At 32.1% G+C, this 27,708-nt stretch overlaps 1 protein-coding gene across 2 annotated transcripts in view; it reads right to left on the reverse strand.

Annotated features, from left to right (window-relative positions):
- The window catches only part of Ncam2 (neural cell adhesion molecule 2), a 410,880-nt gene that overhangs the window by 16,802 nt on the left and 366,370 nt on the right, over positions 1-27,708 (reverse strand). Inside the window, exons 15-16 of one of the 2 annotated variants that reach the window (XM_028859840.2) lie at positions 21,536-21,716; positions 13,687-15,400 (exon numbers count right to left, since the gene is read on the reverse strand). In XM_028859840.2, the coding sequence (XP_028715673.1) occupies positions 15,294-15,400; positions 21,536-21,716 (288 nt within the window). In that variant the 3' untranslated portion in view covers positions 13,687-15,293. Of the gene's footprint in view, positions 1-13,686; positions 15,401-21,535; positions 21,717-27,708 lie in introns of those variants that run through there. The other variant, XM_028859839.2, reaches the window with a different exon arrangement.

Genomic DNA, 27,708 nt, shown 5'->3' on the forward strand with positions numbered 1-27,708 from the left:
AGGCTTTTACCTTTCTCTACTTTTGTGTATCTTTTTTTACTTACATCATTGCTGATTGTGTATCTAGGTGGCTGGGCCCTGATCTACTCCTGCTTCTCTTGCTACTAGATCTCTCCTCTCCCAGATTTTTCCTTCTATTAATTCTTTCTGCCTGTCAGACCCACCTGTCCTTTCTCCTGCCTTGCTATTGGCCATTCAGCTCTTTATTAGACCATCAGGTATTTTAGACAGGCACAGTAACACAGCTTCACAGAGTTAAACAAAGGCAACAAAAATAAAAGTGATACACTTTAAAATAATATTCCCTAACATTCTCCTCTTTTTTTTTCTAAACAAAAATAATGTTGTAACTTTAACATAGTAAGACTGTAAATAATAAGAACAATTATCAAATAAAGATTTTTGTATTCACAATGTACTGAATTCTGTAGCAGGAATCTTAAAAGTTCTTATTAATAAAATCAAACCTGAGGCCAGTTATTGGGGTCAATGCTTGTAGATCAGAGAGACAGAACAAGCCACAGCTATCTCACCTCGCCAGATCCTCAGCTGGTCTTGTTTCCTCAGACTGGAAGCTTCTGTGTCCTCATCCCAATAGCTCTCAGCTGAACTGTGTTGCTCCAAAGCCTGAAAGCTTAACCAGCCGAATGCTTAACCAGCCAAATGCCTAACCAGGCCAAAATGCTTCTAGTTTCTTGCCCTCACGCCTTATATATCTTCCTGCTTTCTACCACCACTCCCTGGGATTAAAGGCTGGCTTTCTGGGATTAAAGGCGTGTGTCACCATGCTTGGCTATTTCCAATGTGGCCTTGAACTCACAGAGATCCAGAGGGATTTCTATCTCTGAAATGCTAGGATTAAAGGTGTGAGTGCCACCATTTTCTAGCCTTTGTATCTAGTGGCTGTCTGTTCTCTGACCCCAGATAAATTTATTAGAATACACAATACCACCACAGAATTCTAATTCATTTATGTCTGGGAAATTTAAAGAAAATACTGCATAATCTATCCTAACTTAGTAAATCCAAAATTTTATACCTAATTTATTTTTTATCATTATGTAGGGAAAACTGCAACTATAACTATCTAGTCTTCAACTCCATCAAAGGTCCCAGAAGGATATAATATTATTTAAGTAAGAAATAATGCATTGCAAACAACTTCCAAAAACTCTAGAAATGAGAGGAACATCTGACTGCCTGGAGAGACACCCAAAGTTCCTGTGCAATGTTGGTACATCATCTTCAGCCTACAGGACCATAGTGTTTGGCAGACTTTTCAATGAAGCAGGACATTTGAATGACTCTCCCACCTATATTGGAAAACTTGTCAGTAACTTTCTTGTTTCAGCGATGAATTGCCAAACATTCTGCAGGACACAGAGGAAAGTGACTGACACTTTTATTTCTATTCTATTATTTTGTTTGAGAACTTCAATCAAGTCACACAATGTGTAGAAAACAATATGGGAATTATTAATTACCACTAAAAAGTATCAAAATTTTCAAAATTAAAGACTGTGCATGTTTTATATAGTATTTACTATTAACTTTTAATTCTGTTTTACTTTATGTGCATAGGTGTTGTGCTTGCCTATATGTCTCTTCACCATGTGTGTATATGGCATGAAGGGAAGCTAGAAGAGGGTATCAAATCTCCTGGAACTGGAGATAGAGATGGTTGAGATCCACAATGTATATGCTTGAAATTGAACTCAGGTCCTCTGCAGAAAAAGCTACATATCAAAACCACAAACCCATCTTTCCAGCCCTTGTTTTATATTTCAATATTTTTCTATGCTCTTTCATGTACAATTTATTCTATTCTATTCATGATATTCCTTTGAAGGACATATAGTTTTCACCTTCCTGACAAAATATTCGTTGGGAACCCTTAAAGTACACTTCAATTAAAATTAATTTGATGGAAAACTGTTTATAATGCTAAGTGGGTAAAAGTGTGTTGACACAACATGTAGTCCCATGGATAATTCTAGCAATACATGTTATATTTGTGAAAACATTATTGTTATTAGGAAAACAAAAATCAGAAAGCCTTTCTTAATAGATCACATTATGAGGGAGAAACATGAACCAAGTTTAAATATATTTTAAAAATTAAAATAAAAAATTAAAATAAGAGGCTGAACACACTACACACATATTTAATCTCAGTCCTCAGGAACCAGAGACATGGATCAGTTAGTTTAAAGATAGCCTGGTAAACAGAGCGGGTACCAGGACAGCTAGAGCTATGCAAGTAACCTTATTTGAAAAAATACAAAAGCTAATAAATAAATAATTAAATAAACAGTTTTGATCATAAATAAAGTTCATAATGTGTGGAATTTTACCAGCTAATATAAGCTTTATAACTATTCTTAGAATCATGCCAAATATTTTTTCTCTATTTTTAAAATTTCATATACTATATCTACTGGTGTTTTTATATAATTATAGATAAGCAATAAATACATATGATGAAATTGTTAAGAAAATATGTAATTTCTTTTAATATAACTTTCTAACTGGCTTTTGATAATGTTGTTTGAAAGAGCCACCTATTATTTTAGGTATTCATTTTTTTTTTCAAAATAATATGTGAAATTCACAAGTAAACTTTCAATATTCTACTAGTCTGAATAAACCTAGGAGCTGTTACTGCGAACATATTTTAACCACTATGGCAACTTTCACTACATTGCACTAGAATGTTTGTTATCTCTGCTGATCTGTATCCAATTTGGCAAAATTGGTGCAGATAATTCTTGGCTTATCACCAAGATTAATTCTGAAATAAATCTACAAATAATGGGCACAAGTAATACATACATATATATATATATATCCTATCACTTATGGAGCTGTCCTGTGATCCCAGAGGACAGAACATGCTGCCATTGAGTCTTCTTCTCACCGAAGCAGTTGTGGAGTTGCCCCTCATTTTTCCAGAATCATCTGAATGTCATCTTTTTATCATCCTTCTCTTTGATGTTTCTATTTTCTTAGCGACTTGATTGTCACCACAAGTTTGGCTACATAGATAAGTGTCCCTTTTAGAACCATGGACGCCCAAACCTTCCTTCCAAATAACTTTGTACAAATAGACCTTTAGACAATAAAGATTTAAAAAAGAAAAAAAAAATTAAGGAAGGAAAGAAAAAGAGAGAGCAAAAGAAATAAAGAAAGGAAGGAAGGAAGAGGGAGGGAAAAGGCAGAAATGGTGAAATATTATTTTTGTCTAAATTAATAACTGAATAATTGAATTTGGGATAAAAAAAAGTAGCTGGTAAAGGCTATTTGGAATTTACCTTGATGCAGTCTATAAAATGGATATCATTTAATCAAAATATATTAATATACTGTGCTTTTTCATATAACACTAACACTTTATTTTCATACATGCATTTGTATATAAAAAAAAGTAAATATCCTAAAAAAAAAAAAAAAAAAAAAAAAAAAAAAAAAAAAAAAAGCAGGTGTGCGATTTATAGCATACAAAGCGATTCTGTATCACATAAAGTAGCTCAGAAAAAAAAAAAAGTTGAAAAAAAAAAAAAAAAAAGAAATAAATATCCTAGTCATTTTATATTGTAAAAGCCATTGCTCTAGACATATTGTTTTTGAATTTCCCATTACGCTGTCGAACAATTCTAGTAGGAATTTGTGGGGATAGATTCAGAGTAAGGCAAAATGAGATGGCTCTTCCAACATCTTCTAGAAATTTATCTTATCTAACACAGACGTGGAGAGCCATGGAGTTTCTATTCAGCGGTAAATCAAACATGACAAAGGACTGAGGAAATGGGGCAGTGGCTCTGTGGATGGAGCATTGCCTAATGTGTGAAGACTGGAGTTCAGATACCCAGAGTCCTCATGAAAGCCAGGCATGCGTAGGGGAGGTCTGTAATCCCAGCGAATGAAAGTTAAACACAGGGTGGACCCTGGCAATCTAGCAAGCTAAAGTAATCAAATCAGTGAATTCTGAGATCACCTAGAGACCCTGACTCAAAATTTAAAGCAGAGATCAATTGAACATGACATCGGAGAGCATCCTCAGAATTTTACACACACCTGCACATATGCACATATTTCCTCCCACAGCACATACATCCAAACACATGTAAGAACACATCTGTACAACCACACATACCATACACACACATGAAAAGAAGGATGCTAAAAAGATGACATTCAGATGCTTCTGGAAAAATGATGGGCAACTCCACAACCACTTCAGTGAGAGGACTCAGTGGCAGCACTGTCTGTCCTCCTGGGATCACAGGTCAGCTCCACAAGCCCCTCCCTCTCTTTCGTGGCTGTTTCAACTTCTCAGAGTCAATTTCCTGAACATCAAAGCCACTAACAGCATACTTACATGTCCTACTTGAACAATTCAAATTATCTGACCTAAGAGGTGTGCATGGATTGCTTTAGGAAGGGGAAACATGAGAGCTCCATGAAGAAATAGGGGATGAGAGTGGATGATAGCGGGGATGGGATGGGAGATGAGAACATGAGGGAACGGGATAGTCAAGTTGGGGGAGGGATGGAGTGTGAGAGCAATGAAAGAGATATCTTGATGGAGGGAGACATTGGGTTAGGGAGAAATCTAGTGCTGGGAAATTCCCAGGAATCCACACAGAACGACCCCATTTTAGACTACTAGCAACAGTAGTAAGGGTGCCTGAACTAGTTACCCTGGTAATCAGATTGGTGAATACCCTAACTGTCACCATAGAGCCTTCATCCAGTAACTGATTGAAGCAGATGCAGAGATCCACAGCCAAGCACTAGGCCGAGCTCCGGGAGTTCAGTTGAAGAGAGGCAAGAGGAATTATATGAGTAAGAGGGTCAAGATCATGATGGGGAAATCTACAGAGACAACTGAACCAAACTTGTAGGAACTCACGAACTTCAGACCAACATCTATGGAACCTGCACGGGATGGACTAGGCCCTCTGCATGTAGAAGACCGTAGCTTGATCTATTTGAGGGTCCTTTGGCAGTGGGATCAGGATCTACCCCATGAGGTGGCTTTCTGGGGCCCAGTTCCTGTGGTGGGATGCCTTGCTCAGCCTTGATGAAGTGGGGAGGAGCTTGATCCAACCTCAACTGAATGTACCAGGTTTTGCTGACTCCCCATGGGAGCTCCTACCCTTTTGGAGGAAAGGATGGGGGGGTACGTGGAGGTGGGGAATGCTGTGGGAGAACAGAATGAGGGATGAGAGAGAATCTGTGGTTGGTGTGTAAAATGAATAAAGAAATTTCTAAAATAAAAAATTATTCCCTAAAGTATTAAAAACCCTAGCCTGTGAAACCAGTTTGCTCTCTTGCCTCCTGAGAACCCTTCTAAGTTTTATTCCAAAATAAACCTTCCCAATCCACACAGATGCCTCTTTGGTTTTCTTTTTCTTTTTACAAAAGAGATTTCATTTTTTTCTGGTCATGAGTATTTCCTTGTATCACCTGGCCATCATAACAGGGTTTTGCCAGGCTGTGAAATAAAAATCATAATTAAAAATATAAATAATGTATCTAATGTTAATAAGAACATATGGAGCATTTAGAAAAGGGGTATTTTAAGTGCCAGTGAGGGTTTGTTTAGTTACTCAAAGCTGTGGAACAACCTTTGTACACTGTAAATATGTATTGCTCTCATTGTTAATAAAATGCTGATTAGTTGATAGCTGAGCAAGAAGAGATTAGGAGAGACGCCTGAAACATAGAGAATACTAGGAAGAGGAAGGGTGGAGAAAGGAGTTGCCAGTCAGATGTAGAGGGAGCAGAAGGTGAATGTGCCATGCTAATAAAACCATTGCCTATGGCAGAGTGTGAATAAGAAATATGGGTTAACTTAAAAATGTAAGATCTGGTTAATAATAAGCCTGAGGTTTTGGCTGAGCATTTGTAATTAATATAAGCCTCAGTGTTTTTATTTGAGAGCAGCTGTGGGACAGAAAACTGCATATAACTTAATAGTGAGGTCCAAAATGTTAGGCCTTCAAATAGACTACATAAATTAATAGACTAATCAAAGCACGACTGATGAACCTGTGACATATGTAATGAGCAAAGCTTCACAATAATGATCTTCCTCAAATGATATTATGAAGCCACTTAATACATCCAGTTAGGGAGGAAAGAGCTCCTGCAAAGGAGGAGAGCATGTGCAGGCTTGGCGATGGCACTGGCCATACTCCCAGTTTCCCATGTCATCTGCATTTTCACAGTTCTTGCACACATGGATATATCCAGGTTGCTGTTTCCATGGATGAGAATTGGAATGTGACATAAAGTCTCATGTATTAATGTTTCATTAAATCAACATGTGAATGTGTTTCTGTTAACATAGCTTCAAATACACTGGCAAATCCTATGAAATGATATAGTATACATATCTATACTTATGAATAACTATTATGTATGTGTACTATGAATGATACTCTGTTAATAGACTATACTTTGGAGTATTTCCTAAGCTCCACCTTATTAATCCAGTCATTTAAATATTTGCTCAACCTAACTTAAGGTTTGGTATTTATCTGTTTTCAAACAATGCTATGTAAAACTTAGGAGGCCATAGTGCCATTTGCATATTATCTCTGTACTTTGAAAGCTGAAGCAGCAGGAAGGTCTTCCTTTTAGTTTAATCTGACATACTAGTGATATACTATATCAAAAAGAACTACCATTCCCACAAAACTTAAATTTAAGATGAGCCTTCTTAAAAATTTTAATGGAAATTTATCAGATCCTCAGGATCACTATTTTAACATAATGAAAGTTAAAAGGAACAAATTATGGTCATTTAAACAAAAATGAAAGCATAAATTCTAAATAGTAAATAGCACTTCTTGGTGTGAAAGTTTCAAGTTACTCAACATTTTATGAATATCTGAAGGGCTTCTAGTACAAAGTGTCTATCCTGATACCTACATTGAATAAGAAAACTTTTTAATCTTGTTGACTATGTGATCATAAACAAGTATCTCTTAATATTGGTACAAAGGCTACACAAGAGATTATTATATATCCCTAATTATCTATATAGACTGGTATTTTGGCATTGATTTTTTGCATGTTCCATTCTGTTTATTATTTAAATGTGATGTTATATTTAGGTTGCTTGATAGCTGTGGCTCTTTTTCAATTAGAAAATGAAGGTTTTCATTGATACAAGAAAAAAAAAACCTCTATGTCTGAGGCTTGGGGATGATTCAAAGGTTTGTGTGTGTGTACTGCTCTTAGAGAGGACCACCATTGGTGGGCAGTGCCCACATGGCTGCACATAATCTTCTATAATTTAATTTCCAATATATCTAATGCCCACTTCTGGCCACTGCAGGCAACATGAACACATGTGCATATATGTAGGCAAAGCAATAATACACAAAATCTAAAAATGAACAAATGTAAATCTCTATAACTGTAGAAATTGATCAACAAAGTAGTTAAGTATTTGTGCAACCTAACTACAGTATCTATTACCAACTTCATTTTATGATATTAAATATGCCTTTGAGATGCAGAAAATAGAAAACATAAAAAGCAATGTTCCTTAAAATGTTATTAAGACTTGCAAACCAGAGTATAAAATTTATAACAAAAGATTATGGGAATTTTCTTTAGAAACTCCAAAGTGCTTGATACATCACAATATAAAATTCCACACTATTCACATTTTTATTGACTTTAAAACATACTATGCAATCTATATTATGAAAATTATGTATTTTAATGCCCACAGGGTACTTATAAATATAATAATGTAGTGTACCTTAGTATGCCTTTAATCAGTTTAGAAGTGAAAATTTTCTATTTACTTAAATATATGATGGTAAGAAACAACCAAGACACCCTTCAAAAGCTTATTGGATAAAAAAAATGATGTATATTTAAAAATAAAATATTATTACTTAATATGAAGTTTTGTGTGAAACAAACAAAAACATGTTAAAGAAATCCTACATATATGAAAAGTCTAGATGTAAAGAAATATATTTTAAAAGAAATAGAAGTTTACCTACTTTATGTACTATGTAACTTAATTATTCTACATCATTTTCAGTGTATTTGTAAAGGGAAACTTATTATAGGTAATCTTGGACACAAATGATCTCTGGAAAGGAGCTCTATGTAGAAGGTTAATGAAAATGTTAAAAGAAAGATAATTAAAAGCAAGTGTGTTTGGCAAGTGCACATATTTTACAGCTGCATGTTTTCCCCTTGGACAATCAAGAAATCTAAGAAGCTAAATCACAGGAATATGGGCATGTTAATGACAGGAAAGAGCTATAGTTGTTCCAACTGTAGTTATTAAAACTGAAAAGAAAAACTGACACCCCAAGTTCCTTAAAAGTATCAATAATTAATTTTTTTGCATTTTTAAAAATTATCCTATTGTTGATTTCATAAAAAGGTAGACCTTGATAAGTATTTGATTAGACAATTTTATATTTCCTCAAATATCTCTAGTTTTTAAAATGACTCAAAATCATAGCTATGAAACCTTGATGAAATAATACAAAGTCACCACATTAGTGAACATACAATTTCCACTTCTTGTCAGATAATGAATTGCCATTGCATACCATCATTTTGTTTTAAAGGAGCTTCAGAAAGAATGTAAACATAAATAAAAGATAAATAATGCCGGGCAGTGGTGGCACACGCCTTTAATCCCAGCACTCGGGAGGCAGAGCCAGGCAGATCTCTGTGAGTTTGAGGCCAGCCTGGGCTACCAAGTGAGTTCCAGGAAAGGCGCAAAGCTACACAGAGAAACCCTGTCTCAAAAAATCAAAAAACAAAAAACAAACAAAAAAAAAAGATAAATAAATGTTTATATCTACATGTACAAAACCTTTTTAAGTTTAATCAATCAGAAAAAAATGGAAAATATAAAATTTCAACTATATTCTTATTGAAGAATGTGGAAATATATCTAAGCAAATGATATATATATATATATATTATACTACAACTTTCAGAGTGGAGTGTTCATGGGTAAGAAACATAATATGATAAAAAATCATGAAACTTGAAAAGCAATATTTTCTCTTTAATTCTATACTGCTTATTCCGTTTATGAAAATGAAATGATTGTGTTGTTGAAAATGTGTTACTTTTCTATTCAACTGTATGTGAGAGAAACATTTGTCAATACAAAATCAAACTTAATTTTCTTGGTAAGATGTAACAATTTAAAACCAGATATGGTACTCAAAGTGTAGTATTTACTAAATTGAAGTAGTAACTATTTAACATGAAAATCACTTATCTGAAATGGCTATTCTCTTCAATAAAATAAGAGAAATATCCTGCTTTTCACACAGCTAATAGGAAGATTAGACTGAATCTGTCATTTAATCCATTCCCTCTCACTTTTGAGAGTTTGTGTAAAAAAAAAAAGAAAAAAAAAAACAGATCTTCTATCATTTACAGTTACTATTATTTTTATTGATAAACATAAAAGGTCACTTTTGCTTTATAACTTATCTATAGATGAGCAGAGAATGTTTGAGTTTTTTGTAATTATATTCTCTGTTGTGGTCCACAGAGTTTTCTGAGATCTGAGATTGCTTTACACAGTAGGTCTCCATAATGGGATAGATTGAACACATGCATGGTTACCAGGTGTTTGGAAGGGTCTGCCCTTGGCTGTGCTAGGGGAGGTCTTTTGCTCCACCCATTGGCATTTTTATAAATAGCCCTTTATCAGAGATAGAAGGGGCTGGTGGGTTTTGGCCCAGGCCCTCCCGAGGCTGTCCTGTGCTTCTATCTCTTTCCCCTCTATATTTCTATCTAAATATTTCTCATTTTGTCCTATTAAATCTATTAAATGCATTGAACTCTCAAAATTTTATGTTATATTTCTCTGTAACTACTGGGGTAGAAAGTGGGGACTGCCTCCCTCCAATTCTCGTGGTATTTCTTTGGTGTATAAATTATAATATTACAAAAGGGGAAATATTTGAGAAAATTCAGATTAGACATTTATATCTGCTTTTGTGAATTTTTACTAGCAATGGAAATTACTAACTCATCTGGGTTTAACTGGAACTTGTAGCACTGTTTGTGTGTTTTTTCAAAAATTCTTCTGATTATTTAGATATTTGAGGAGTGATTTAATTTTATGAGAACTCTATAATAAGTTTAATAGGGACAAAGTTGGGTATTGTTTTTAATTATTTTATAAGATGACAGTTTAAATGATGGTACATTAGTTATCTCAAAATTGAAAACATTCACGAAAAGACATATGTTACTAGTTCTTGACTACAAACAAAAATCTTGAGATGTTGAATTTCCCAGGTAAAAAAATGAAAAGACACAGAAGGACAAGAAGGCTGTAACAGTAATAAAGAAAACACATATAACAAAGATTTTCCTCAGTTTTCTTTATTACGACAATGGAGAAGACACAGAGATACATAAAATAAAATGACATTTAATACACTATGGAACACATGCACAGGATTACACAGCACTTGATAATATGTGGGGGTGTTAAATAAGAGATGATAGCAAAGACAATACATTTATAACATGTACATATAGTCAATAAAATAATCTGGGATGAAAACAAATGCAATTAAAATGATCAAAATAGTCAGTTTCAAGCATAAAAATTACACATAAACCAATATAAAATTATGATAGAAATATTCATAAATAAGTCTGAAGTATCAGTAATATTTAAAGCAGTAGATTTTAGTTTATGTTGCATGAAAGAACAAGGAGATAACATTGCCCATTTAGTACATACATGAAATGAAATTGAATTAAGTATAATTTTTAAGTGATTCTATATTTTAAAATTATGCAACATTTAGAATTTATACTTTATATTGTCTTTTCTAAAACAAATTGATAAAGGATATACTAATTCATTTTGAATATACACAAATTAAATAACTGTGTGCTATCTAGATATAATACAACCAACTTTAGGTCATAATTAAACTGAAATTTAGGAATATGTGGAAGAATGCATGACTGTACTTCGAAAGAGATAAATAAATATCAACCTTTAGAGCATGTCAGAAATAGATCTGAGTGCCTCCAGAGCACTAAAAACACACTTTAATTCCACATGTCCATTTACAGCCCTTCAATATTGTTTTTTATTTTCTATTTCAACAAATCCTGATAGATTAAATTTACAAAATTATCCATTTTATCTATAACATTTCCTAACAAATATTTTAGGGCTAGAAATAGTAACTGTTAGTCATGAAGAATCAGTACATGATTGTTAATTTTATCCAGTACAACAAATTTAGTTCTGTAAAATAAATCATGACATGAATGTCATTACTATCTTATCATTGAACATATAAATTAGTTATATGAAAAGTGTACCTTTCGACATCAGTGAAAACACAGAAAACAATTTTAAAATATTGACTATAGAATAAAACAACTTGTAATTATGGAAAGGAGTATATAATGAAAAATTAAAAATATTTTTACTGTAGTTAAGTACTAAACTTATATTAGTAAAATATAAGGCTTAATAATAAGTACTAAACTTTATATTAGTAAAATCTTCTGAAAGTGAAATTAATTATTCATTTTCTTTATGACCTAATTCATATGGATATTGGTTTTTAAGTTAAATTGACTTCATAATCAATTCAAGGGCTTTTTCAAGAATTGTCATATATTCAATTGCTTGACACAGGAAAATGTGAACAAGCTATTAAATTCATTGAACTCTCAAAATTTTGTATTATATTTCTCTGTAACTACCGGAGCAGGTACAAATTTTTTTTATTGATAATCAATTAACAGAAACAAAATACATGAACTATACTCATTCCTACACATAAAAAAAATAAATGTCAGAAGGGGTAAATAGTTTCTTAAAATAGTGATATTAATTGTAAGGAAGAAGAGAAAAGGTTACTTAGTTTGACTTAACTGACATTGTTAACAGTCAGAGCAATGTACACCAATGAAACCCATCATTATAAAATACCTAAAATGGCAAATTATTTATAATATTTACTTCTATGTAAGCCTATGTTTTGATTCATTTGGCATCATAATGTCAGAAAACTATATGCTTGATAATAGTTACTGCCACAAATGTATTATCTTGAACTCTTCATGTTTCAAACACACAATAACATACAACTTTCATAGTTTGCATTTTTAAAACAATTTTCAAAATTTTAAGGTTTTACTTTAGCAGTATTTTTATTATCTCTGAAAAGAAATGTTCTCATATATAACTCAAGAAAAATATTAAAATATTATTTTCTTATCTTGGTGTAATGTTGTCCATCTTCAATGGCCAAGGTCACTGGTAAATTTAAAAATTATTTTTCCATTCTTAGTGTGAGCATATCATATAATACCTAAATGTTTATGCATCTAGATGTATTCATCCTGATTCAGTTGTAAATGGCTGAACTATCATGTACAATATGCCTTATAAGAGAACAGAAAAGTCAAATTAAAATATAGAGGATCAATTGAATTTGTCCTTACATTGACTTGAGTATAAACAAATCCTAATTCATGGGCAGTGCTAAATAAACAACATTTGGCATAATGAATGGCAGTTATCATTTTAACTTCACTTACATAACTTGTACAGTCATATACATCCTTCTAAAACATAAAGATGAACATTTAAACCATTTAGAAATGAATCTTTTGAATGCATTTGTATTATGTAAGTAGAACTGGAACTAATTATACTTATATAGAGAACACATTGTAAATATTAATCTAGTGTATCAAATTTATTAATATTTATCCAATCAAACTCAAGTGTTTATATAAGTTAGAAAAATGAAAACAATGAATAAAGGCATTGAATTTTCAGACTTGTTCTTGTTAGTTATTAATATACAAATATGACCTTCAAAACTTTTGAAAGGAAGGATTTTATAAAAGTATGCTTAACTATACAAGTCTAGAGAAATATAACAAGGAAGATTTGGAATGGCAATTTGTCTGAGAAAACAATTTGTAGGGAAGAATCTATCTTCCTCGGCTATCTCCTAGGCATCTTCTATCTCCCAGGAATCTAATTCTGGTCACACAGTGGCTTAATAAATAATCATAAAATTTTTATTTGGTGGGAAGATTCCATTGAAATTAGGTTCTATGGTTACTATGCCAGGATTAGGAAGATAAAATGGACATTCTGAAATGAATAAAAAGATACGCTGATATCACACATATACATTCAAATAATGTGGCAATGCATGCAAAAGCATATTCCCATGGCTCCATCATCGTCCTACTATGGTTATAAAACTTCTGAAACATTTTCACAGTGGAAGTCATGATACACATATTTTTAGATCAAACATTCTCTAATAACCTATAATAGTAAATACTATATTCACGTCAATGCACACATTTGTATTTGTACACCTTTAATAATTAAAATGTATTTAAAAATAAACAGGAAAAAACAGTTGGTAGCAACTAAGGTGTATATGACTTTTTTATCATTTATTTATCATTGATCATATTGAGTATAATCACAAACTGATCCTAAGTAAACAAAGGTGTAAAATAGCAATTTTTTTGTTTTCACACAGTAATGAAGTTTGGACATTGAAACATAAAACCCAGCAACAAGAACTTCATCTAATCCTTAAGACATACATAAATGTATAATTTCTATGCTCCTTTTGTGCAACACAGAAATGTTGCTTGAATTTATTTCACTCTCAATATTTTCTACTGATCAATAATTAACGTATCATTTCCTAAGTGAAGTACCAAGGAATATAGTACAAAGTCACAAAGAGTTATATAGTAGAGAAAGCATGGTTCATATCACTTTCAAAAATTAAAAAAAAAAATTCCCAGATACTAATTAGATTTTCCATACTGACTGAATTGGAACATTTTTTGTTATTTTTCAACAATGAGGAAAAAAAATCTTTAAATGGGTCATGTTTTTAGATTATTTTGCAAGCTATAAGACAAATACAATATTTGCAAACTAAAGATATTGTAAATTATAAATTAACTAAAAAGCAATTATTAATACATATCTAATCTTGTTGTATCTCACATAATAAACAATATGTTTAGATTGCCTAAAAGCACAGAGAATGCTTCAGAGAAACCGAATGCCAGGTTTTGATGGGAGAATCTCAAAAGCTGAAGTTTAATTTTTGATTCGGCAAGTAAAAACTGCTGTTTGTCTGTATAAATGCAGGGTGTGTGTGCGTGTGTGTGCTGTATGTGTGTGTATGTGTGTGAGTGTGTGTTTCCTAATTGGCCTAAGTAGTCCTAACCACATCACATTCTAGGATGTGGCTCAAAGCAAAGGGCACATTCTTATCGCTTTCAAATAACTGAAATTGGAAAAGCAGATGCCCTTCTTGTGTTTCTTCAAATTGAGCTTCTTTAGAAAATTTGAACGCAGCAGGTTCTTGCTCTCATCTACTTTTCATCTCCTTGCAAGTAATACCTAAAACAGTCATTTCTCGTTTTGATACTTGCAAAGACAGTGACTGTCACAAGTTCAGGAAAATGCAATATGTAACTGCATAGGATGTTACATTTGCAATACTTGGTTCCAGCTTAAAAAAAAAAATGATGTGAATTTACTGAATTGAGTAAAATTTAACTGAGATTAAGCTTACTTATTGTGGACAATGGTAGAGAGATATTTTCACTTAAGAAAATACTAATTGGCTTTGCAGATTTAAGTGAGGAAACTTGAATCCTTTGTGTTCCTTCAACCATTGTCTAAAAACTGAAGAAAACAGAATAAGATATATATGTATTTGATATAACTGAATATCAAATTTGTGTTTTATATAATGGTAGAAACTATAAAATTTTATAAACGTTCATAAAACGAGAAATTTTCATATAACAGTTTAAAAGACTGGTAGGGATGGCCCACAATAAAAAAAAAAAAAAAAAAAAAAAAAAAAAAAAAAAAAACCCCACAGTTTACATGCTTTGTGCTGATGGATGCTGAGTTATATTTGCAAAACTAATTAAATGAAAGAGGACTGGCTGTAGAAAATGCTTGTGTTCAATGTACAAGGGGCACAATTTATAGCAAAGTCTATGAAGCCTTTACAGTAAAACATAGTGTTGTTGAGAAAGTAGTCAAGAGAAAGAATCTCTATGGAAACTTCCTTCTGGGTTCCTGACTTTCCCTTGGTTGGTGAAGACAGAGGAAGAGGCTAAGTGTTCAAATGTAAGTTGGACTGCAGAAACTTTTAGTTATATCCTTTGAACAGCCTGGTGCCACTCTTTCCTTTATCTCTGTTCAGGGCGTACCACAGAACACAATAACATTAAAACAAGCAAGACAGACCCGTGGCTATAACGAAAGAGAACCCAACAGCATTCAGTGGCAATGACTGGCCGCCATTTTCAACTGTGTTCGATTCACAGCAACTGTCTGCACGATGACATTCATTTTCAACACCCAACATAATAAAACAAATAACAAAATAAGAAAATGGTAAATATGAAAATAAAATAAACAACAGTAGGAAAGAAAAAGAGAGAAAAAATTAATAAAATATTTACACTTAGCCACTAATATTTACCTAAAAAAATTACTCTGACACAAGACTGTCATTAAAACGCTATAGCAAATATTTTTTCTAAATACTCATTCCTTACTAAAAAAAATATACCATGACAAAAATCAATAGGGTTTATCACATGGTGATCTGACATTATTTTTGTCAATTTTTGAATTAAAAATATTTACATTTATATGCTATGCATAAAAACTGATAAGAAAGAAGTCACTGGTATCCCACTGTGAATTAGAATATTCACAGTACTACAGTATACATAAGCCTTTCATATTCCACAGTATTATCTTCTATGATTCATTAACATGCAGATTTAAAATCAATAATTAAAACCTGAAAAAATATTAAATATTATAAGATGCAATGTTACATAGGCACAGAAGTAAGAAGAATAAAACCTAGGAGAGATCAGTCAATTGTCTACTGACATACTCTTTAAATCTTATTGAATCTCTTCAAAATTATTTTGAAATTAATGGTCATGACAATAATTTATAATTCTATGTTTCCATATGTAGTAAAAGTAAACAATGTTGGGTGTGTAGTCTTAATATTTTGACATCATTGAGAATTCCAGAGAGCTAAAATCAAGTTCTACATTGTTAAACCACAATATAATGATTTTTCTGAACTCATTTATTTTATATTCTAAAAGGTAAAAAGAATAATAGGAAAGCATTTTTATTTGCCATTCAAGTGAATGCTGTTTTTTTTCCTATCTCATTTATTTGTTCATCTTTCAAAACATTCTGTTGCTTTGAATTTGAGTAGAAGTCACACATATTATATTATGTGATAACTCACTACAAATATAGGTTTTAATGTCCATGAATATAGAAATTAAACATTTCAGGTATGCTTTTTTAAATCAGTGATTAATGTCAGTTTCTTCAGCTTATCCAAACTGAAGAGTATATTTGTACATTACAGATCTTCACATGATAGAACATCTCTATTATTCATTTCTAATAATGTATTAAATGAATTTTTTGCTCTAATAACATGGTGAGACCAAAATCATACATGCTTTCATTTCAAAGGATCCACAATAACAAAAAGGAGCAATTGATAAAGATGTGTTATTTAATAGAAGCAACATTGAACACATTAGATGTTAAATAATTTGTGCAGTGTTCTACAATGTATATTGATATCTGATAATTTGCTAAAACATCTGAAACATTCAGTTCAATTAATAAATATATTGGTATAATTATTGGTTGTATGTTTACTACAAATAAATAAGCCATAGTCATTTTTACAACAATAAATTTGAAAGAAGTACCCAATATTCTGAATATATATATATATATATATATATATATATATATATTATATATATTATATATATATAATTATAAAACAGATTTGGCTCCCTGAAATCTCAAAGATTCACCCATAAACAAAAGATGTGTTTTACAAAATAAACTTATCCTTAAACAAAATAATGTACATTATAGTTGTAAAACTATTTTTAAAATTGGAATGATAAGTTAGAAAGAACTATAATGTCTACTAAGATATATAGATAGAAAAATGCTTAAAAAACTTAAAAATGAACATATTGTAAATTAATGTAATATAAGCAGATTATTACAGAATAATACTTTATTATTATAATTTATATCTGCACTCTAGAAGAAGTCCATTATTTGGAAGTTATGCATATGTAAGTGTATATGAGCATTAAACTTTATTACAAAATATCTATATATATGGACAGTATATAATACAATATATACAAAAAATTAATTAATATAAACCTTAAGTTTTCTTCTTCCAATATTAAACCAAAGGACTTAGTTTCCTATGCATTACACTTCAAATATGAGCATGAATCTATTCTTTACTTAAAACTGGAGAAATAACTCATAAGAGTTGTAAAGAAAATCAGTGAAGATCATTTTTAAATACTGCAGAAAAATAAAATTTACTCTGTTGAATATTTTGTATTTAAATGCTTCTAAATTCTTATTATCACAACTTTAAGGATTACCTCAAGATGGTAACTAAATAATTCTTAGTCTCTTAAGCCATGGCTTAATATCTCTTGTCAATCACTGGATTCAATCAGTAAATTAAAAAAAATACTTTATGATACTTTTGTACTATGTTACTTTTTTTTTTCAACTTGGATGCATTGACTCTTTACACAATGCCTAGTAGAGAGAGAATGAAATAATCTCCTATCTGCTAAGATAGCTTGGTAAGCATGCTGTTTGCATCTACGTTCTTTTTACATCTGACATGAAACAGTCCAGACTTCTCCACCTTAAATGTCTTTCTCATGTTTTACCTTACCTCTTCACAGCTTGACAGGAAAGCTCCTTGTAACCATTAACAAAGAGGGGCGCACACCCTTTCTTACTAGTCCCTCTCTGAATCATTCTGGCAAAGCTCCATGAAATGACACGTGCATATTTAGATTTCGTTTCCCAGCAGCATTTAACACTTCATTAGCAGACTTCAGGACATAAAGCCTTACCCTAACTTTCAAGGTATTACTTTTCTGTTTCTCCAGTAACTGTGCAAAGCTTAACTTTGGAGAAGGTGGTGGGTGAAAAAACATTTTTCCTTCTTCTTGAATCACAGGTCTTGGTGCTTTGGATTTGGATTCTTTTTCCACCAACCAAGAAGGACCCCTTAAACACCTTATTGAGTCTTACACACTTCTGGGACTGAGAAAATTTCAAGAAATATCACACACAGAAACTCCTCAAAGAATTTTGATATTATTTTTATTGTTTTTTTTCCTGCTAAGCCACAAAATTCCTTCACCTGTTAATTCTCATAGCCTCATAACATAAATTTCCAAAGTCATGGCTCCCTCATCTGCAATAGGCATATCTAATTAATAATTGGACACTCTATGCTTAATAGAATTAAAACTATATGGTCATTATTCTCTAAACAAAACTGTACAACAAAATTATTTACCTGAAGAAAAGATGCTTCCAAAGAAGCTAACTGTCATCTGGTTTGTTATTATTAGCCATCTAGTCTAGTAGAAAGGTCTTGTGCGTTTCCTCCCACAGTGTGGCTGAAACTGATGTTTTCCTTCTGTTGCCTTGACTTAAGAATACATTTCTCATCATTTGTATTTAGTCACATTAACATAAACTATATGACTACACCTGTTACAAACTACTTTTTCTTAACTCCCTTTAAGATCTGTGAAAGTTAATTACATGGTTTTAATGGGGCTTTGAGACCCAGCACCAACCCTAGAATTCTCTTGAGGCAAACATGTCCAAATTCTCTTTCAGATGGCAATATTTTTTTTTTCTAGTTAGTAAAGGAAACAATCACTTTTGTCAAAGACGTCTTCCATGTAATGCACAAACCTAGAATTTAATTACTTCAAGCTTCTTTGCAAAGTTTCTCCTTTGGGAAACATTTAATTATCCTATTTCAGACTCATAAACTGATTCCTTGCTAATGTGTTCACGGTAATGTGTTTGAGAGATACACCTCATCCTTGTGTTCACTGACTTTTGGGCTGGTGAGTGTCTGATACACGAATTACTCCATTAACCATTTGTGATCAGTTAATGATTCCACTATTGCACAGGTGAATCCTTGGTTCTGACCTCAGTACTTTTCAAAAGAACAACCTCAATACAAAATCCATGAGGGAAAAATGAATTGATTCTAATCGTATAGAGACTGCTTGAAAGAAAATCATAATCTTCTCCATTTTCCATCCAAATCCAAAGGTTGGACTATGACGTGTCAAATTACAAAGTTTCAAAATTAAACGAAAAATACTTTTAGAATGTGTCACTTTATTTCCTGATCTTTTTTTATTTAATATACATACATGAATACACACACACACACACACACACACACACACACACACACACACATATGCTGCTACTTTTCTACTTATCTGCCTTTTTATGTGTTATTATTATTATTATAAGAGTACAATTGAGAGCATAGCTAGATTTTTTGACATATTGTATTGATATTAAATTATTAAAATTGTACCTCATATTTTATAGGGTAATAATTTTGATAGACAATATAAGTAGTTATGGGTTACAGTATAACAATGTGGTACATTTATAAAGTATATTCTGATGAAAATTTGCATTTCCATCTTCTTAAATATTTATCACATTTTTTGATTGAGAAAATTCAAGCTCCTTTCTTCTAATTTTTAAAAAATATATATAGAAGTGTGAATTACCGTCTTTCTATAGTGATGTTATAAGACAGGACAACATAATTTTATATAACTACATTTTTATATATTAAAATTTATATTTATTTTTTCATATAAATCTTCACGTTTGTTTATAAAGCACTGAAATTTTGTTTTAAATTAAAAGAATATTTGTCTAAAAAACAACCATAATTTCACCTGACTATATGAACTATTTTGAGTGTTCAGGAAGTTGGAAATACTTTGGACTTCTTTGTGAGTTACATTGATTCAGTTTGAGATCATATTTAATTCATGTTTAGGAGACATGCATTGAATATAATTACCACAATTATAATATAATTGTAGAGGTTATTGGTATTTCAAATTCACAAGGACAAATAAAAGTGATAGGTGATACTAATCCAAACACTTTTACTTAGGAAAATCAATCATTTCAATTATTTCCCAAGGGTAAGATTTAAGCATATATACATCAAGTACACTTGATATCAATCAATCACTTAACCTTGTAAAGTTATCTGTAAAAAATGAATAGTTCTTCATTCCCTAATACTTAAGAATATAATATGATAATACAGAAATACTATTCAAATGAAAAATAATATTTGAAGATACCCATAATATTTCTGAAGGATCCAAATTTCTATATTTAAAAAAAATCACATTTTGAAGGATTTGTGAATAAATATAAGCAACACTCTGTCCCATGTTTAATTATTTTTAAACTGTATAATCTGTATAATACAGCTTAATCAAAGATTAATTATATCAAATATTTTTAACTTTAAAAGACAAGCATATTAAAAATTATGTCACGTTATTATGAAATTATAAGGTAAATAATAGAGCCAAAGTGATTTTTTTCCTTAGTTGAAAAATATTGTGTTCTAATAATAATACTGTGTTACAAGTGAAATATGCCAGGTTTTTATGAATCAATATTTTGTTCTTATATACATCTCTCTCTCTATTTTATTTATCTATAGACTTGTAAATATAATAAGACATATAAGAATAGAATATATTATAAACATATACTCATAAACCAAATAATATTAAAACTTGAAGAAAAATGCTATCTATGACAACAAAATAAGAGAGTTGAATATTATTTTGAACTATCATATGCCCCGGCTTTATTATCTTCCTAAAATATATCTGAGTAGAATTTTAATAACTAGGTAATTTTATTAGCATATCAATGTGCAATTATATAAGTATTATACCTGCCTCAGAGATCCTTGATTGGTTTGTATTAAAAACAGATTAAAAGTTCCCTGATACATCTGACCTTCCTTGGCACTCCAGCTCCAGCTCTCAGCGAAATTGCATTTAAACTGTTTCTGCCTCAGTGATTTTGTTTTCAATATCAACTTTATAGGTCAGGCATGGGTGAGCTTGTCTTCAGCTGTAGACAAACCTAAGCAAAACTGGCAAACAAGTGCCCAGGTGGTTGGCAGAGAAGTTGTCTTTGCAAGTGTTCCTTCTCATCGCATCTTTTTTTTTTTTTTTTTTTTTTTTTTTTTTTTTTTTTTTTTTAAGAGAGGTTTCATCTGTCATTCTCACTGGTCCACTCCTACTCATCATCACAGTTCAATGGTCCTGCTACTGATGGCAAAGCATGGTTCTCAAACAACGCAATATCTCACGGTAAGAACTGTACAACCTCATTATGACGTGCCACAATAACCGTGATTAGAAAAAATAGAAACGGCATTGCCGTGTGTCTAATTTAATTTTCATTATTAGTAAACTATACCAAAGGGGTAAAAAGTGATATAGTGCTAATTGTAAGAAAGGATATCATCTTGCTTACCTTTAATGATGTTGGGCTTTGGGGGCATGCTGAACTCATATACGGTGGGCTCAGAATACCCCAGTCTGTTGGCAGCTGTGATTTGCACTTCATAGCCCATCGTCCACTGCAGATGTTCCAAAATGATGTGGTCTTTATTCCCCTGAACCTTCTTCTCCAGCCACTGGTCTTCCTTATCTTTCTGTGGAAGGACAGGCAAGAACTTTTGGATCAGAGAGCTATGAAAAGGTTGTATTTTAAATTTATTTATTTTTTTTTTTGGAATGATGCAAATAGTTTTATTATCTCAATTTTCTAAAAATGCATATGTGAAACTGCTAATTTAATGAATAGTTGTTTGAATAGTTGTCTACGTAAAAGGTAAGGACTGATGATTTTGCAAATTAATCATGTAGTAATGAAACCCAACCTATTTATTTTTTCTCTATTTCTCACACAAACACTTGGTTTACAATCACTTTTAGACAGTTAATAGAAAAGATGAATCATTGAATAATTGCCAGGGACTATTATGGACATTTGTTGAAGTAGGATAACTATCTGTGAAGTAAATCCTGGAATCTACTTATAGATGTACACCATCAGTGGTGTTTTCCATGACATAAAATGAAATAAGACACAAGGACAATATGGCAGACAAATTTTCAGTAATACTCTCTAGTGGTTTTCTTTGCCACGTACACTGAAATACCAAACATGGGTTGTTGTTTCTTGTTGTTGTTTTGTTTTTTTTTTTCTTTCTCTTCCCTCTGCTGCTTCTCTCTCTCTTCTCCTCTTCCCCAGGCAGTCTCCCTTTTTACCTCAAACCTCATATACACACAGTATAATACTAATCTTACAGTAAAACTCAGTAAACACACCCGAATTTTGTGATTTCAGGCATGTGTTTTTCAATGTCCTGTTTAAAGAATTACCATGTCTGGTTTTTATCTTACAAGCTATTGCCTAAATATTATTTGATTCATTCTGCAAGAATTTTTTTTTTCGAGACAGGGTTTCTCTGTGTAGTTTTGGTGCCTGTCCTGGATATCGCTCTGTAGACCAGGCTGGCCTTGAACACAGAGATCCACCTGCCTGTGCCTCCTGAGTGCTGGGATTAAAGGTATGTGCCACCACTGCCTGGCTAGCAGTTGCTATTTGAAAAAAATCAAAACTATTACAATTAATAAAGAAGAAAACAGTCACCTACTTATCTGAATTAAAATGTCTAAAACAAGGTAATCAATGAACTCCACCATGTTTATCTTTTTAATATATAAAAGTTCCTGATACATTAACTGTTTCTATCAAATTCTTTTTCAAGTTTTCAGAATGTCTCATGCCTGGATTTGTGTATATGTGTGTGTTCATACTGAAGAAAGTTGAATCTAGAGCAGGGCATTACATCCTATATTACTGCAGTTACATGATTTCTGAGCCATGAAAGAAATGTGCCAGTAACTAAACTCTGCAAGGGTAGTTAGTAGTCACAGCTGCTATGACAATTCTCAAGCCCCCTGTATTAGATTTTTTAATCTTATTTTTATTTATGTTTTCATTGCCTAAGGCAGGGGTTGCATAAAGCTGTTGATATTTGCATACCCTGTGTCTTTGGCATGACCCCAGTAATCATGGATAGTCTATGAGACTGTGAACTGGGACTACAGATAAATTTTAGTTTGTATCGGAATGAGGTCACATATGAAAGACACATTATGTCAGCTAATATCTAGATCATTCTAGGACAGAAGTTATTCTTCTTGCAGGATGTTCTTTCATGTATACACCCAAAACTGTCCAGAAATATAAATTATGGGATTTTCATACTTTTGTATAAAGTTTCTAATTTTTCAGTAGGCTATTTCAAAAAATTGAGTATTTGATAAACTAGTCTCTTCTGAGTTACCGATAATTTAACTCTTAATAGGGTCAATTAAATCCACATGTCATTTTACACTGATATTATAAAGAAGCAAAAGGAGTAATATTTTTCACATGTAAATCAATTTCGTTTTCCATTCAACTTAAGATAAGGGGGTGTTTTAATCCCCTAATTGCTATTCCTAGGGAATAGAAAAAAATTAAAGTGGGTGTAACCAAATACTCCCCTAGGCATGAAAATCTCAATTATGCATTTGTAGACGGTCTAATTTGCAGAAACAGAGTACCAGGGGAATGATTTAAGATAACTAGTGGCAAAGTATCCCTCTAGGTAGCTTAATGAGATGATTTGCTGAGTAGGACTATCATTAATATGCCAATTAAATGGTGAAAGACAAGTTCTTTTTTCTTTAATAGTCATGGTGTTTGAGTAAAGCGTTTATCAACCTATTCTTATCTGTAAGAAAATAGTAAGACCATGTGACAATGTGGCAGGTCTCTAATAGTGATGCTCAACATTTAGGGGATCACTACCTATGCTCTGCATAGAGGACTATGTTTTGTATCCATAAAGGGGCTTCTTCATGCCCTCATCCTTGACAGGAAGGAACTCATTAACTTTCTTAAGTTTTTGTAGAAACTGCAGCCAACACAATCTTACATTAAAACAAAATAATTATAAAATGCAAGTCATTAGAAGAAGTAATGACATGATATCAATATGAATTTTGCTTCTTCTAATTCCTGGAATGTATGACTTAAGGTTCATATGACCAAAAAGCAATTCTCACTTTTCTAGGATTTCTTGATCATATGGTCCATTTACCCACTCTTTGTATTTTCTTACATAAGTAATCAGAATTCTTGAAAACTAACTTTTCCATTTGCAACTTAGAATAGATAAATATTTGTCACTAGTTCTGATATTTTCATATTATAGTGCCATTTTTAAATAAATAACTTGAGTTAACACATTGGTTCATATCTTTATTAGTTTATCTAGGCAAATGGTCTATTTTATAATAACAATACTAAGATAAAATAAATCCTCTTCTTTCATAGCAAAAAAGGATAAGGAAGATAAAACTCTTTAATAATTATATTTGTCTGTTACATTTAGATGTTATTATACAATATCCAGATTACAAATAGTTTAAGAAGGTCAATTGAAACTTTAAGATGTGTGCCCTAACCACTGCTTCTGATCCTGAAAATACCTTCCACACAATTGATTTTATACAATCAATTTTCTTCAGTTCTTCTTAAGTCAGGAGAGATTTAACATGCCAACACTAAGAAATAGTTATGATCCCATTGTGACCACCAATTTAGAAAGAAATTTGTAAAAAAAAAAAAATCACAGATGTGTGAAAAAGAAACTATCAAATTATATACCATTACAAATATAACATTACAAATACATATAAAACTCCACACCTAAAATTGCTTCTTGCATTTTCTCCACTACTCTATTAGATCAGTAGCCTTGTCTTTATTCTCCAAATAACTTAAACTGATCTTATAGCATTATTGCTACGTGTTAACTCCCATGAGGTGTCCATGGAGATTTTGAATCCTGATTTTAATTCTTTCTTTTCTAAAACATTCTGTCTTCCCAATAGGTGAGGGAACAAGCAATATACTTTACAATATTATAACTTAAAATAATATGTGCTTTCTGGTTTATAAGCTACAAGTGATTATTCTCTTTGAGAATATCTACAATCTTGTATTTAGTCATTTAAATTAAAATTAAATGCATATATGCCCACTAGACATCAGCTGGCATATAAGGAACGTACGGTCTCAGTTATATTGTTCCCTCATACAATAAGGAGTTGAAAGATTAGTTAAAAGGGGAAATCTAGTCGACATTTTAGGGATGTTACTATTACAGGTGCTCAAAAACTTCAAAATACTGATTCTTCACATAGGTTCACAAAACTGAGTTCTAAGAGAAAAGTCATTGTCCTGAATTTGCTAAGAACTTGTGTTGTAGAAAGAGCAAATCCTTGGAGGACAGACTATCCCAATGAGGGCAAATGTCTATTAGACTGAGGCTGAACACTGTACATAAATCATCTTATAAGAAATGCGTAAGTCTCCTAAGGGTATGAAAGATATTAAAAATTTATCAGACCACCTTGCAAGGTAGAGATGCTCTTATCAAGGAACTTAGCTAATATAGATATGTCACTAGATTTCTTGTGCTACTTGCAATGTGACTACTTAGATTAAGTCGACTGTTTACAAATTTTAGCATTCCTGGTCTCTTTCATTGTGTACATTAAGATATGCAGCTGCTCTTATCTTCTTGGGAATTCTGGAGTCCAGGTATTTTTCTAAAACTCTCTTTACATTGATGATTTTTTCAGATTTCTTCAGCTACATTTTCCCCACAGCAATGACATAATTAAAAATGCTTAGCAAGTCATGACAGTAGAAATGAGACTCTATAGAAAAAGGTAAGTCACCCAGAGAAGGAAAGGGGAAGACGTGCTAATGAGGATGAGAATGATCAAGTACATTCTATACATTTCTGAAAATGTTACATCAGCACCAATTAACCATGTGGCTAATATAAACTAATACAGTCTGAGGCTGCATTGAACATAGCTGCACTATAGAATCCAGGAAGCCTGCAAAGCAAACATATTGGTAGTGTATTTTCAAAAAAAGAATAGAGGATCTAGGCTCCTCAGAAAATCTTATGTGTGGGGACCTTCCCCACCAGGTCACCTGTGAAGAGGTGGCCTGGAACCTAGGAAAGGCAAGTGTGAGCCATTTGCAGGTTCCCCAGCCTCCCTCTTACAGGGAGACAATCAGACCCAGCGGGGAGTCAAGTCAAACAAGAACTCCTTTATTGATAGGCAGTAAGCCTCTTTTATGCCAGAAAACCCCAAAACCCTAGGAGGGGGTGAAGGAACCAACCAATCATTTTAAAGGTCACCCTATTTACGAGTTGTTTATGTCCAGACACCATCCCTGGTTTTTTAGTATCTTATCTTAGCATAAATAACTTGAAATAACTTCCTTTCTCACCATTCATCTTTAATCTCCATACAAACAACCCAAGCTAACTTCCTCTTAGCCATCCTTTGTGTTCTCTGCACAAACAGGTTAAAGTAACTTCCTCTGGTACCATTTGTATCCACTCTCTGTGTAAGCACCTTAAAGCTTAAGCTCTATTTATCTGAATTCTCTCGGCACCCTGTTTGCGCCCATGTATACCCCATACTTATGTGTATAAAATTCAGAGTACTAAAGTTGTTGCACTGTTCACAGTTAGCAGCAAAACAATTCAGGGGTTGGCACAATCTCCATAGGCATATTTTACTTTTCCATTACTATTTTATATTCTGTATTCATATGTTTTCATATTTTACATATTGAAGCTTATATAGTTTTCTATTATATGGTTCTGTACTCCATCAGATAACCCAAATTATCTTCTTTCCATTAGTTCTTAAAAGATTATGTAGGAAGTACACTTTATGCTTGGTTAATAATAAATTGAAAATTATTGAAGAGTAAGCTATAGCCTTTTAAAAATGCATAAGGGCTCCAAACTGTTCTTTTGCAAAACTTGTACTAAGAGACTGAAATACTTTGGTTAAAATAGTGCTCCCTGTACTGGTAACTGAGACAAGTAATATGATATTTGATTAGTGGTCAGGGTAGTTACATTTGAATTAACAATCATTCCCATTATGGAGTTAAAAATAAATCCTCTTCTAGCTTCGAGTTGGCAATTAGAAATTGGAACAAATTATTGACAATAAAGTAAGAATGTGATATATTATGTATTTTAAATAAGTTCTTTTTTATTTTAGTTAGGGGAAATTTATATCCCTATGTTGTTCAGGGTATCCTCTCATGTGAGAATTTCCTGCCTCACCCCCAAAGTACTAAGGTTATTTCTGTATGACATCATGACCAACTCAATGGGATTCTTTTATTGGGAAGCTTAACATAGTCATTGAGATGATAAGCACAACAATAAGGAACTGTAACATTAGAATGACAGTAGAAAATGAATGACCAAATAAAGAAAAATTTCCATATATGCAGATTCTAATTATGATTTTCCTCTATTCTACCCTTATTCCTTTCAACTTAATGTCTTTTTTATTTTCACTTTTGATTATCAATGTAATTGAAGATAGAATTGTAACAATTATGTCCTTGCAAATTGAAGTATACTTATGAACAAGCATTTACAAAATGAAGTACGTTCATGATCACTGTCTGAACTTGAATCTCTTCAATATTATTTTTACTTTGACAATTATATGTTCTTATTTATTTATCTA

The sequence above is a fragment of the Peromyscus leucopus genome, chromosome 12 (assembly GCF_004664715.2).
Source record: "Peromyscus leucopus breed LL Stock chromosome 12, UCI_PerLeu_2.1, whole genome shotgun sequence".
NCBI lineage: Eukaryota > Metazoa > Chordata > Mammalia > Rodentia > Cricetidae > Peromyscus > Peromyscus leucopus.